Raw genomic sequence first — 12,956 nt, 5'->3', positions numbered from 1 at the left:
TTATTACGTACTGGGGGAGACAGCCCAATCCATGGACCCTCCTACTTAGACCCCTCCCCCATTCATAATTCTCTGAAGGGCAGATCAGGAAGGTACATAGGTAAGCATGATGATAGCACTTATCCCAGCTACTGTGCTAAGGTCCTGCTTCTGATTTGATGGTAAAGCAATGAAAGGGGTACAAATACATTTATATTATTTCTGTGCAGAGCAAATACTGGCTGCTTTTGCATGTAGCTCACAAACGTTAGACAGCTTTATTTTTACACTGCAATTAGATTTGGGTTTGGACATATCCCACCCAAATCTAAATCGCTCTGCATGTTACATCTGTCACACCTGCAGTGCAACATGATTTTGTCCCATGTTTACACTTACTGTACTTGCTTATTTTTGCCTTATTTCCAAATCAGAACCGTAAGTACAAGCTGTTGCCTTGTAAGAGCCGTCTCTCTTAGTAAAGCTCTAGTTTGTCTTCTTCATAGACTTTACAGTGCACAGAAAAGGCCTTTACCAACAATTCTCCTGTTTCAGAGTCTTAAGCTACACCTTCTCACACACATATATTTCTTAATGTCAATAAAAACACTCAGATTTATTTATCTTGACATTATTTTATTTTTTATGTTTAACCAGGTGAAGTACAAGGAGCAGTTTGTTAAGGAAATGAAGGATAAAGCCCCGTGCTACAACCCGTTAGACAGCGCATCCTTCAAGCAGGCCCAAGCTGCAGCCGCACTGGCCAGTGATGTACGTGTTTCATGTTGTTACCACTTCTGCATATATGCAAGAATGGCGCTGTTTCCATGTGAACGTTCATAGGTGTGCGCAGGGGGGGTGCCTGGTGCGCACAGGCACCCCCTAATGTCTGGCACCCCGATCTCACATGCCTGATGCAGCAATCACCGAGCAGGCAGATTACTGTCCCCTCTGCGCTGCACCCTGTCAGGACTGCATTACTGACCGGATGCCTGGGTTAATCAAGGGTGCCACTGCCACCGGCTTTCAAATTCCCAGCTCCACCTCCACGTACAAAAACAGTGTGATGCTCGCACGCCCACCTGTCACACCCGTCACATGCCCACCTCTCTCCTTCTTTGCTATGCCAACGCCAGCCACTGATGAGGAGCAGCATGCAGCCAGCGTTCCTCTTAGGAAGACAAGTTCAATACTGGCAGGCGGTCTGCAGCAGCATTGACACGTCACTTGTTTTTCCAGCAGCAGCAGTAACTAGTCTGCGACTGTTAGTGTCAGTTCAGTTACCGACTTGTAAGTAAGTTGCTGCAGCTTGCAGGGGAAAGAGAGGGGGAGCCAGACCAGGCTGAGTAGGAGCAGTGTAATTGCAGTGAGTGCCATCAGGGGTGTTTGTTTGGTGCACACCACAACATCTGACAATGTATCTGCTTTATTAGGATTGGTACAAGGGTGGATATTTTATATGCGTTGATCATCAATAGATGTGCTAGACATGCCCAAAAGGCGGTGCTAGACACACCCCTCCGACAGTGCACCCCCTAATAAAATGTGCTGCGCACGCCAGTGTGAACGTTACTATACTGTACGGCTTCTGGGCTTTGCCAACTTTGACATGTTCAAGCTCTATCACGCGCAGTGCTGATGTGTTGAGTGATTTACTGCAACTGCGCATGTGCAAAAAATTCTGACAACCCCTATGGCACATGTGTTACAAAGAGCATATGCACAAAGCCAATGTTGCAATCGGGATGGTATCAGAAATGTTGTGGAAAAGTGGCAGGCGATCCTGGGCATTGATTGAATGGTGGTTAGTATTGCACTCAGAACTGGTTCATTTAATGAGTGTGTATGGATGCATATAGGTGCAAATTTCAAAAACACACTTAATATCCAACCCATCCTTAATCGTCCTTGTTCCTCTTTTTTTTTTTTCCGGATTCCATCTGTAAACAGCATTTACTACATATAGTCCCTCATTCCGAGTTGTTCGCTCGCAAGCTGCTTTTAGCAGCTTTGCACACGCTAAGCCACCGCCTACTGGGAGTGAATCTTAGCTTATCAAAATTGCGAACGAAAGATTCGCAATATTGCGAAAAGACTTCTCTGTGCAGTTTCTGAGTAGCTCGAGACTTACTCTGCCAGTGCGATCAGTTCAGTGCTTGTCGTTCCTGGTTTGACGTCACAAACACACCCAGCGTTCGCCCAGACACTCCTCCGTTTCTCCAGCCACTCCCGCGTTTTTCCCAGAAACGGTAGCGTTTTTTCACACACTCCCATAAAACGGCCAGTTTCCGCCCAGAAACACCCACTTCCTGTCAATCACATTACGATCACCAGAACGAAAAAAAAAACCTCGTAATGCCGTGAGTAAAATACCTAACTGCATAGCAAATTTACTTGGCGCAGTCGCAGTGCGAACATTGCGCATGCGCAGTTAGCGGAAAATCGCTGCGATGCAAAGAAAATTACGGAGCGAACAACTCGGAATGACCACCATAGTAGTTACAAAATAGTGATTGTCCTCTACAGTGTAAATTTGTAGCACAATCAGAATAATATATTAATTCATGTTTTGGCCCACAAGGTAAGCTTGTATAACATAATTTTAGGAGCCCATATTTTATGAGTTATTACTCACAAATGTCAGTGAAATGTATCCTCGTTAATGTGCAACGTGTTTTAGCCCGTACTGATTTGCACAATTTGCAATGTTTCAATTGATGTTTTTGGACTTTTGTTTTTTGCCTTCCTCCTTGGTTACAGAAGCAGACAAAGGCTGATGACTCATTTCCCATCAAACACCTTCTTAGAGTTTGAATAATACATGCACCACGTCTATTATATGTAACAACCACACAATTATCCTCACACAACCTTATTTTGTAAATACATTTTGTTGCCGTCCTTTTCTCTTTGTTAATAAATTGCAGCACTCCAGTAAGTACTAAATGAAATGAAGGCATATGGTTCACCTGCTATCCTGCTTCTTTTTATGTCCAATAAAACTTGGTGGTGGATGAAAATAAACCCTAATTACGGCACATTGGTTTCCAGCCTCCAGTAGAAGCCGCTGTTACTCCCATCATGTATGGACATATTATTGTTTTTCATGGATTTAATCTTACATTGGTTGCTGGAATATCTTCATCCACTGTGAATTAAAAATATTGGGCCTGATTCTGAGTCACAGGGAGGTCCGAATGAGCAGGGGCCTATGAAGGGAGGAGGGAGCCGGTGTGCAATCTCCACTCATGCCCCCTCCTCACTAGCGGGCGGCCCAGGTGAGTAGACTCTAGAGCTGTGCCAGAGTCTGCTGAACATAGGTATCTGGGAGCATGGCATTCGCACCATGTGCAGCATTACTGCTTGGCTCAGCAGTGTTGAATATTAAACGTGGGTGCAGAGTGTGCAGTTTGCGCCACCCTGGACTTAGGGGCCCATGTGCACTTCATACCCTGCTCCCATTATAGAGGACACAAGTGACACATGCTGAATGCAGAGGGATATCAAAACTGAATGTTAATGCCACTAGACCTACAGTACATCTTAATGCATACACATCGCACAACCCCCAACTTTTTCCATGTACCAGAGCAACCGGCACTGTTAGTATTTGCACTTATGCCTAACCTATGCTAGTTGTAAAAGATGCGTCTGGCATAGCCATGTGTCGGAATAGCACGCAACTTGGCTACACTCCTCTGACACTCCTGTGAGTTGGTTCTCTGCTTAAGCACAGTTGCTGCCCAGTTTCCCTCCAGAAACTTTCATGTACACAGGGTAATGGTTTAGATGTGTCTGACTCAGAGGAGACTGGAAATACGTAAAGATGCGGAAACCTGATAGATGCGGCCACATGCAGACCTACATGGGAGTCACAATCAGGCCCAATGTTCTGTTGTAAATAAGTAATTAGCATATTTCTCAGTAAGCTAGAAAGCCATTTACAGAAGTCCTGCCCCTAGGAATTGTGGGTTGGATTTGGAACATTCAAATGAATTAGAAATTCCTTTGCATCCCCTATGTATTTCACTGACTATAGCAATTAAGTAGTCTTTGTAGAGGTTGTACGCCCTTTAACAACCTCACTGCTAAGTTGTATGGGGGTCATTCCGAGTTGATCACTCGCTAGCTACTTTTTGCAGCCGTGCAAACGCATAGTTGCCGCCCACTGGGGAGTGTATATTTGCTGTGCAAGGGTGCGATCGCATGTGCAGCCAAGCAGTACAAAAATAGTTTGTGCAGTTTCTGAGTAGCTCAGAACTTACTCAGCCGCTGCGATCACTTCAGCCTGTCCGGTCCCGGAATTGACATCAGACACCCGCCCTGCAAATGCTTGGACACGCCTGCGTTTTTCCAAATACTCCCAGAAAATGGTCAGTTGCCACCCACAAACGCCTTCCTCCTGTCAATCTCCTTGCGATCAGCTGTGCGAATGGATTCTTCATTAAATCCATCGCACAGCAATGATCCGCTTTGTACCCATATGACACGCCTGTGCATTGCGGTTCATACGCATGCGCAGTAGTGACCTGAATGCTGCGCTGCGAAAAACGCCAGCGTGCGATCAGGTCGGAATGACCCTTTATGTCTCTTAAATCTCCTTTGGAGGCTCTGACATGTGGTGATCGTACTGGAAACAACCGTATCCCTTGTAGTATAGCAGAGATATGGCTCAAAGCCTTACTTATTTATTTGGTTGATGCTACCAAATGTCAAGGCCTAAAATAGTTGCAAACTCAACCAGTAATTGGCAGTATATCTGCAAAATTGGCTGAAGATTTTCTGGTCTTTGACTGAAGTTTCTCTCTTCTGCGAGCCTGGTTTCCTATATCAGTTTTTGTTCAGCGCTGAAATCTTCATGGAAATTTTAATTGTACATCTGCTGCTGCAAGCACTGTCCATATGGATGTGCACTCTGCTCAGGGGTTCCGATGCAACACCACACTAATGGGTAGATTACCTAAGGAGCCAGTTACCTTAGCTGACAGTCATCAGCACCTGTGAGTGGTAGTTTTAAAATGGCAGTAGATAAGTATAAATGTTAAACCAGGCTTTTTTAACATTTACACTTATTGCTGTTTTAGAAATATTGGTCAAATCCACCGATGATCATTTGTTTTCACAGCCTGCAACCTTGCAAATCTATCCCTGAGCACTAATTGTACTGCAGCGTTACATCACAAATCTACATGATCCATTCCTACCATCGCATCAGCAGGAACCTTGCAGTTGTTTCTATCTGAACCCCTGAGCAAAGTACACACCCACACAGACCTTCTGATACTATAACAGCTGTATCAGTGCCTGTAATTGTTTTTATCTTGTCTTAAGGCCTGATAATGATTTGAAAGTAAAGCACAAAAAAGAAAGCAACTAGACAATACCATGCTGCTGCACTGCAGGTGGGGCAGATGTAACATGTGCAGAGAGAGAGTTAGATTTGGGTGGTGTGTCCAAACTCAAATCTAAATTGCAGTGTCAAAAAAAAGCTATCTAACATTTGTGGACAACATGCAAAAGCAGCCAGTATTTATCCTGCACAGAACAAATATAAATATATTTGATCCACTGGAATTTCAGCATGGTAAGTTTCAGATACAAAGTTACTTGATTTTTTTATTTTTATTTTTGCTTTACTTCCAAATCAGAAACAGGCCCTCATCCAGAAAGGGCATTTTCTATTAGACTGATCCGGCCATCTGCTATGACTTGTGACATGCTAGTAGATTGTTGTTTTCTCAAAACAGAGGAAACCAACCCATTTGGATGTCTGCAATTTTGTACTTGAATCCAAGCTCTATATAAAATTATATACATTGCAGGTTTCAACATTATGCTCAAGTTAAGGCGAGCTTGGTGTTTTGTTGAGTATAGCTGGTGTTGCATGATTATATAGTTTTAAGATTCAGGAGAGGTGAGATCTGTGTTTGTTATTCTGAAGAAACCTTCTGCTAATAGGGGGATTTCATCCCACAGACTCCCTACCGAGGCTTCATCCCTGGCCCCCTTAGGGGGACTTAATCCTGTAAACACCCTTTGACAGTTCCTTTTTTCGATTATTTTAGGCACTGCAAAATGTTAAAGTCCCAGGTTGGATATTTAACCTTTACAGGGGAGGGTTACCAAAAATGCATCACTGCTAATGTAACGTATTGTATTTACAATTCCAATAGTAGACAAAATCTATATTGTGTACTGATGAGAGCTAATGCTGGGAAAACTGCTGACACCTTTTACTGTATACAGCTACAGATAGAAGATTTGGACAGTGCTTGCAGAGCGGAACAAACACTGAATTTAAGAATGATATTACAAGGGTGGTTCAATAAGTAAGGTGACAAGACCTGTCATGTGTGTAAGGTTCGCGTTTTCATGCTAATTTCCTGCAAGGCCAGAGCAGGTAGACCACTGCGTCCCCTCACGGTCATTAGACTACACCTCATATCCGTCATACTTTCCCAATCAGGTGTAAGAAGACTGGGCTGGCGGAAACGTGGTCACACACTGAGGTGCGTAGTGTGATTAGATTTCTGCATGTAAAGGGCACATCAGCAGCTGAAATTCATCGCCAGCTTGTTGAGGTGTATAGTGATAACGTCATGTCATGGAAATAGGTTTGGGTTTGGTGCACCGCCTTTGATAACGGAGGACAGACATTCAAGATGAGCAGCCACCTGTTTGGCCAAGCACAGCTACCACAGATGTGCCGCATTGAAGGTCTGATTCAGAAGCACAGATGCATTTGCGTTAGTGATGTTGCTGATGAAGTGGAGTCACCAGGGTCGGTGACAACTGGTGTGGCTACGAGTCCAAAAAGGGGCCGTGCGTTGCGCTAAGGGGGATAGCCTCGCAGGCACCATGCTGACATCACTACAGGAAGTGTGGCTTTGTGGGGGAAGCCTCTGATTACCTCGCCTCTGCTGGCGTGCAGGCTGCCCCTGGTGACTTTTCCAGCACTGCCGGCTCCTTCAGTGGTGGAACTAGAGAATGTGCATTGGGCCCCCCTCCCATATTATAAATAGGAAAAGCGCATCACTCAGAAAATGGTGTTTTGTCTCACTGAGAAGGGTGTCGCCATACAGTAGTACTCTAAAGTCACGTTACGCCACACAGTAGAGAGCATTATACACCTTACACCAAACAATAGAGAGTCTTATACACGTTCCGCCACACAGTAGAGAGCCTTATACACATTACGCCACACAGTAGAGATCCTTGTACACGGTACGCCACAAAGTAGAGAGTCTTATATACGTTACGCCACACAGTAGAGAGTCTAATACACGTTACGCCACACAGTAGACATCCTTATACACGTTACATCACACAGTAGAGAGAATTATAAATGTTATGTCACACAGTAAAGAGCCTTATACACGTTACGTCACACAGTAGAGAGCATTATACACATTACGTCACACAGTAGAGAGCCTTATACACATTACGTCATAAAGTAGAGAGCCTTATACAAGTTACGTCACACAGTAGAGAGCATTATTAACGTTACCTCACACAGTAGAGAGCATTATAAATGTTACATCACACAGTAGAGAGCCTTATAAACATTACGTCACACAGTAGAGAGCCTTATACACGTTACGTCACACAGTAGAGAGCCTTATACACGTTACGTCACACAGTAGAGAGCATTATACACGTTACGTCACACAGTAGAGAGCATTATACACGTTACGTCACACAGTAGAGAGCCTTATACACGTTACGTCACACAGTAGAGAGCATTATACACATTACGTCACACAGTAGAGAGCATTATACACGATACGTCACACAGTAGAGAGCATTATACACATTTCGTCACACAGTAGAGAGCATTATACACGTTACGTCACACAGTAGAGAGCCTTATACACGTTACGTCACACAGTAGAGAGCATTATACACGTTACGTCACACAGTAGAGAGCATTATACATGTTTCGTCACACAGTAGAGAGACTTATACACATTACGCCGGTGTCTACCTGTTGTGCACACCAACAATAACTACCAGGAATGTGAGCTACATACAAACAGATGTAGCGAGCCTCATTTTTGCTGCAATGCATAGGCATGGGCATACGCATTGCGACAAGCTTCAGTGAACGCCGTGTTCTCGCAGCCGACATTCTCTTCATAGACATGGGCACACTAGTTGTGAGCGTGGCTACCTCTGTAGATATGGATATACAGTTTACTGTATACACACACAGTGAAAACACACACACAGCAAAATATATATACACACACACATCCATAGCAAAAACGTACAAATACACACACTACTAAACACACATAGCAATACACATATATACACAAACACACACCCATAGCGGAAAAAAAAAAGAATTTACTCACCGGTAATTCTATTTCTCGTAGTCCGTAGTGGATGCTGGGAACTCCGTAAGGACCATGGGGAATAGACGGGCTCCGCAGGAGACTGGGCACTCCAAAAAAAGATTAGGTACTATCTGGTGTGCACTGGCTCCTCCCTCTATGCCCCTCCTCCAGACCTCAGTTAGGGAAACTGTGCCCGGAAGAGCTGACATTACAAGGAAAGGAAATTTTGAATCCAGGGTAAGACCCATACCAGCCACACCAATCACACCGTACAACTTGTGATAACCTTACCCAGTTAACAGTATGAACAACAACTGAGCCTCACTCAACGGATGGCTCATAACAATAACCCTTATTGAAGCAATAACTATATACACGTATTGCAGAGAGTCCGCACTTGGGACGGGCGCCCAGCATCCACTACGGACTACGAGAAATAGAATTACCGGTGAGTAAATTCTTATTTTCTCTGACGTCCTAGTGGATGCTGGGAACTCCGTAAGGACCATGGGGATTATACCAAAGCTCCCAAACGGGCGGGAGAGTGCGGATGACTCTGCAGCACCGAATGAGCAAACACAAGGTCCTCCTCAGCCAGGGTATCAAACTTGTAGAACTTTGCAAATGTGTATGAACCCGACCAAGTAGCAGCTCGGCAAAGCTGTAATGCCGAGACCCCTCGGGCAGCCGCCCAAGAAGAGCCCACCTTCCTTGTGGAATGGGCTTTTACCGATTTTGGATGCGGCAATCCAGCCGCAGAATGAGCCTGCTGAATCGTGCTACAGATCCAGCGAGCAATAGTTTGCTTTGAAGCAGGAGCACCCAGCTTGTTGGGTGCATGCAAGATAAACAGCGAGTCAGTCTTCCTGACTCCAGCCGTTCTGGAAACATATATTTTCAAAGCCCTGACTACGTCCAGCAACTTGGAGTCCTCCAAGTCCCGAGTAGCCGCAGGCACCACAATCGGTTGGTTCAAATGAAACGATGACACCACCTTTGGGAGAAATTGGGGACGAGTCCTCAATTCTGCCCTGTCCATATGGAAGATCAGATAAGGGCTTTTACATGACAAAGCCGCCAATTCCGACACACGCCTAGCCGATGCTAAGGCCAACAGCATGACCACTTTCCACGTGAGATACTTTAGTTCCACGGTCTTAAGTGGCTCAAACCAGTGGGATTTCAGGAAATCCAACACAACGTTAAGATCCCAGGGTGCCACTGGTGGCACAAAAGGGGGCTGAATATGCAGCACTCCCTTAACAAATGTCTGAACCTCAGGCAGTGAAGCCAGTTCTTTTTGAAAGAAAATGGATAGGGCCGAAATCTGGACCTTTATGGACCCCAATTTTAGGCCCATAGTCACCCCTGACTGTAGAAAATGCAGGAATCGACCCAGCTGGAATTCCTCTGTAGGGGCCTTCCTGGCCTCACACCAAGCAACATACTTCCGCCATATACGGTGATAATGTTTTGCTGTCATGTCTTTCCTAGCTTTTATCAGCGTAGGAATAACTTCATCCGGAATGCCTTTTTCCGCTAGGATCCGGCGTTCAACCGCCATGCCGTCAAACGCAGCCGCGGTAAGTCTTGGAACAGACAGGGCCCTTGTTGCAGCAAGTCCTGTCTGAGAGGCAGAGGCCATGGGTCCTCTGTGCGCATTTCTTGCAGTTCCGGGTACCAAGTCCTTCTTGGCCAGTCCGGAACAATGAGTATTGTTCTTATTCCTCTCTTTCTTACTATTCTCAGTACTTTTGGTATGAGAGGAAGAGGAGGAAACACATATACCGACTGGTACACCCACGGTGTCACTAGGGCGTCCACAGCTATCGCCTGAGGGTCCCTTGACCTGGCGCAATATCTTTTTAGCTTTTTGTTGAGGCGGGACGCCATCATGTCCACCTGTGGCAGTTCCCATCGGTTTGCAATCAGTTGGAAGACTTCCTGATGAAGTCCCCACTCTCCCGGGTGGAGGTCGTGTCTGCTGAGGAAGTCTGCTTCCCAGTTGTCCACTCCCGGAATGAACACTGCCGACAGTGCTTGCACGTGATTCTCCGCCCATCGAAGAATCTTTGTGGCTTCCGCCATTGCCATCCTGCTTCTTGTGCCGCCCTGGCGGTTTACATGTGCGACCGCCGTGATGTTGTCTGACTGAATCAGCACTGGCCGGTTTAGAAGCAGGGGCTCTGCTTGACTCAGGGCGTTGTAAATGGCCCTTAATTCCACTATATTTATGTGTAGAGAAGTCTCCAGACTTGACCACAGTCCTTGGAAGTTTCTTCCCTGAGTGACTGCCCCCCACCCTCGGAGGCTTGCATCCGTGGTCACCAGGACCCAGTCCTGTATGCCGAACCTGCGGCCCTCGAGAAGGAGAGTACTCTGCAGCCACCACAGAAGAGACACCCTGGCCCTGGGGACAGGGTGATCAGCCGATGCATCTAAAGATGCGATCCGGACCACTTGTCCAACAGATCCCACTGAAAGATCCTTGCATGGAACCTGCCGAAGGGAATGGCTTCGTATGAAGCTACCATCTTTCCCAGGACTCGCGTGCAGTGATGCACCGATACCTGTTTTGGTTTCAGGAGGTCCCTGACCAGAGATGCTAATTCCTGGGCCTTCTCCACCGGGAGAAACACCTTCTTCTGTTCTGTGTCCAGAATCATGCCCAGGAAAAGCAGACGCGTCGTAGGAATCAGCTGCGACTTTGGAACATTCAGAATCCAGCCGTGCTGTAGTAACACTTCCTGAGAGAGTGTTACGCTGATCAACAACTGCTCCCTGGACCTCGCCTTTATGAGGAGATCGTCCAAGTACGGGATAATTATAACTCCCTTCTGCCGAAGGAGTATCATCATTTCGGCCATTACCTTGGTAAATATTCTCGGTGCCGTGGACAGGCCAAACGGCAACGTCTGGAACTGGTAATGACAGTCCTGTACCACAAATCTGAGGTACTCCTGGTGAGGTGGGTAAATGGGGACATGCAAGTAAGCATCTTTGATGTCCAGCGACACCATAAAATCCCCCTCTTCCAGGCTTGCAATAACCGCTCTGAGCGATTCCATTTTGAACTTGAATTTCTTTATATAAGTGTTCAAGGACTTTAGATTCAGAATGGGTCTCACCGAACTGTCCGGTTTCGGTACCACAAACATTGTGGAATAGTAACCCCTTCCCTGTTGAAGGAGGGGGACCCTGACAATCACTTGCTGGAGGTACAGCTTGTGAATTGCCGCCAGCACTACCTCCCTTTCCATGGGGGAAGCTGGCAAGGCTGATTTGAGGTAACGGCGGGGGGGAGTCACTTCGAATTCCAGCTTGTATCCCTGAGATACAATTTGTATAGCCCAGAGATCCACCTGTGAACGAATCCACTGGCTGCTGAAGTTTCGGAGACGCGCCCCCACCGCACCTGGCTCCGCCTGTGGAGCCCCAACGTCATGCGGTGGACTTAGTGGAAGCAGGGGAGGACTTTTGTTCCTGGGAACTTGCTGCATGGTGCAGCTTCTTACCTCTACCCCTGCCTCTGGCAAGAAAGGATGCACCCCTGACCCTCTTGCCTTTTTGGGAACGAAAGGACTGCATTTGATAATACGGTGCTTTCTTAGGCTGTGAGGAAACCTGAGGCAAGAAAGTGGACTTTCAGCTGTCGCTGTAGACACGAGGTCCGACAGACCGTCCCCAAACAACTCCTCCCCCTTTATAAGGCAAAACCTCCATGTGTTTTTTAGAATCAGCATCTCCTGTCCATTGCCGAGTCCATAAGACCCTCCTGGCAGAAATGGACATAGCATTAATTCTAGAGCCCAGCAGGCAAATGTCCCTCTGAGCATCTCGCATATATAAGACGACGTCTTTGATATGGCCCAGGGTTAGCAAAACAGTATCTCTGTCGAGGGAATCTATGTCGTCTAACAGAGTATCTGTCCACGCTGCTACAGCACTACACATCCAGGCTGAAGCAATAGCAGGTCTCAGTAGAGTACCAGAGTGTGTATACACTGACTTCAGGATAGCTTCCTGCTTTCTATCCGCAGGCTCCTTTAAGGCGGCCGTATCCTGAGACGGCAGGGCCACCTTTTTAGATAAGCGTGTCAGCGCCTTGTCCACCCTAGGGGATGTTTCCCAACGTAACCTGTCCGTTGGCGGGAAAGGGTACGCCATCAGTAACCTCTTAGAAATCACTAATTTCTTATCAGGGGAACTCCACGCTTCTTCACACAATTCATTTAATTCATCAGATGGGGGAAAAGTCACTGGCTGCTTTTTCTCCCCAAACATATAAACCCTCTTGGTATTAACCGGGTTATTCTCAGAAATGTGTAATACATCTTTCATTGCAATAATCATGTATCGGATGGCCTTGGTCATTTTAGACTGTAAATGTGCCTCATCATCGTCGACACTGGAGTCGGACTCCGTGTCGGCATCTGTGTCAACCATCTGAGATAGAGGGCGTTTATGAGCCCCTGACGGCTTCTGAGACGCCTGGGCAGGCGCGGGCTGAGACCCCGGCTGTCCCAAGGCTGCAGCATCATCAAATCTTTTATGTAAGGAGTTTACATTGTCATTTAAGACCTTCCACATATCCATCCAATCAGGTGTTGGCCCCGACGGGGGCGATACCACACTTAT

General features: G+C 46.4%; 1 protein-coding gene and 1 long non-coding RNA gene across 9 annotated transcripts in view; one reads left to right on the top strand and one right to left on the bottom strand.

Annotated features, from left to right (window-relative positions):
* Positions 1-12,956, top strand: part of NEBL (nebulette) — a 463,458-nt gene that overhangs the window by 329,688 nt on the left and 120,814 nt on the right. For 4 of the 7 annotated variants that reach the window (XM_063921562.1, XM_063921561.1, XM_063921560.1 and 1 more), the window contains exon 9: positions 637-750. The exons of 2 other annotated variants lie outside the window; for them this stretch is intronic. In XM_063921562.1, the coding sequence (XP_063777632.1) occupies positions 637-750 (114 nt within the window). Of the gene's footprint in view, positions 1-636; positions 751-10,084; positions 10,124-12,956 lie in introns of all 7 variants that reach the window. One more of the 7 variants, XM_063921565.1, reaches the window with a different exon arrangement.
* LOC134927308 (uncharacterized) overlaps positions 1-12,956 on the bottom strand; it is a 134,563-nt gene that overhangs the window by 119,979 nt on the left and 1,628 nt on the right. The window lies entirely within an intron of this gene.

Source organism: Pseudophryne corroboree, chromosome 5 (genome assembly GCF_028390025.1).
Source record: "Pseudophryne corroboree isolate aPseCor3 chromosome 5, aPseCor3.hap2, whole genome shotgun sequence".
Classification (NCBI taxonomy): Eukaryota; Metazoa; Chordata; class Amphibia; order Anura; family Myobatrachidae; genus Pseudophryne; species Pseudophryne corroboree.
The sequence above is the reverse complement of the archived record's forward strand: the minus strand, read 5'-3'. Positions and strand labels throughout refer to the sequence as shown.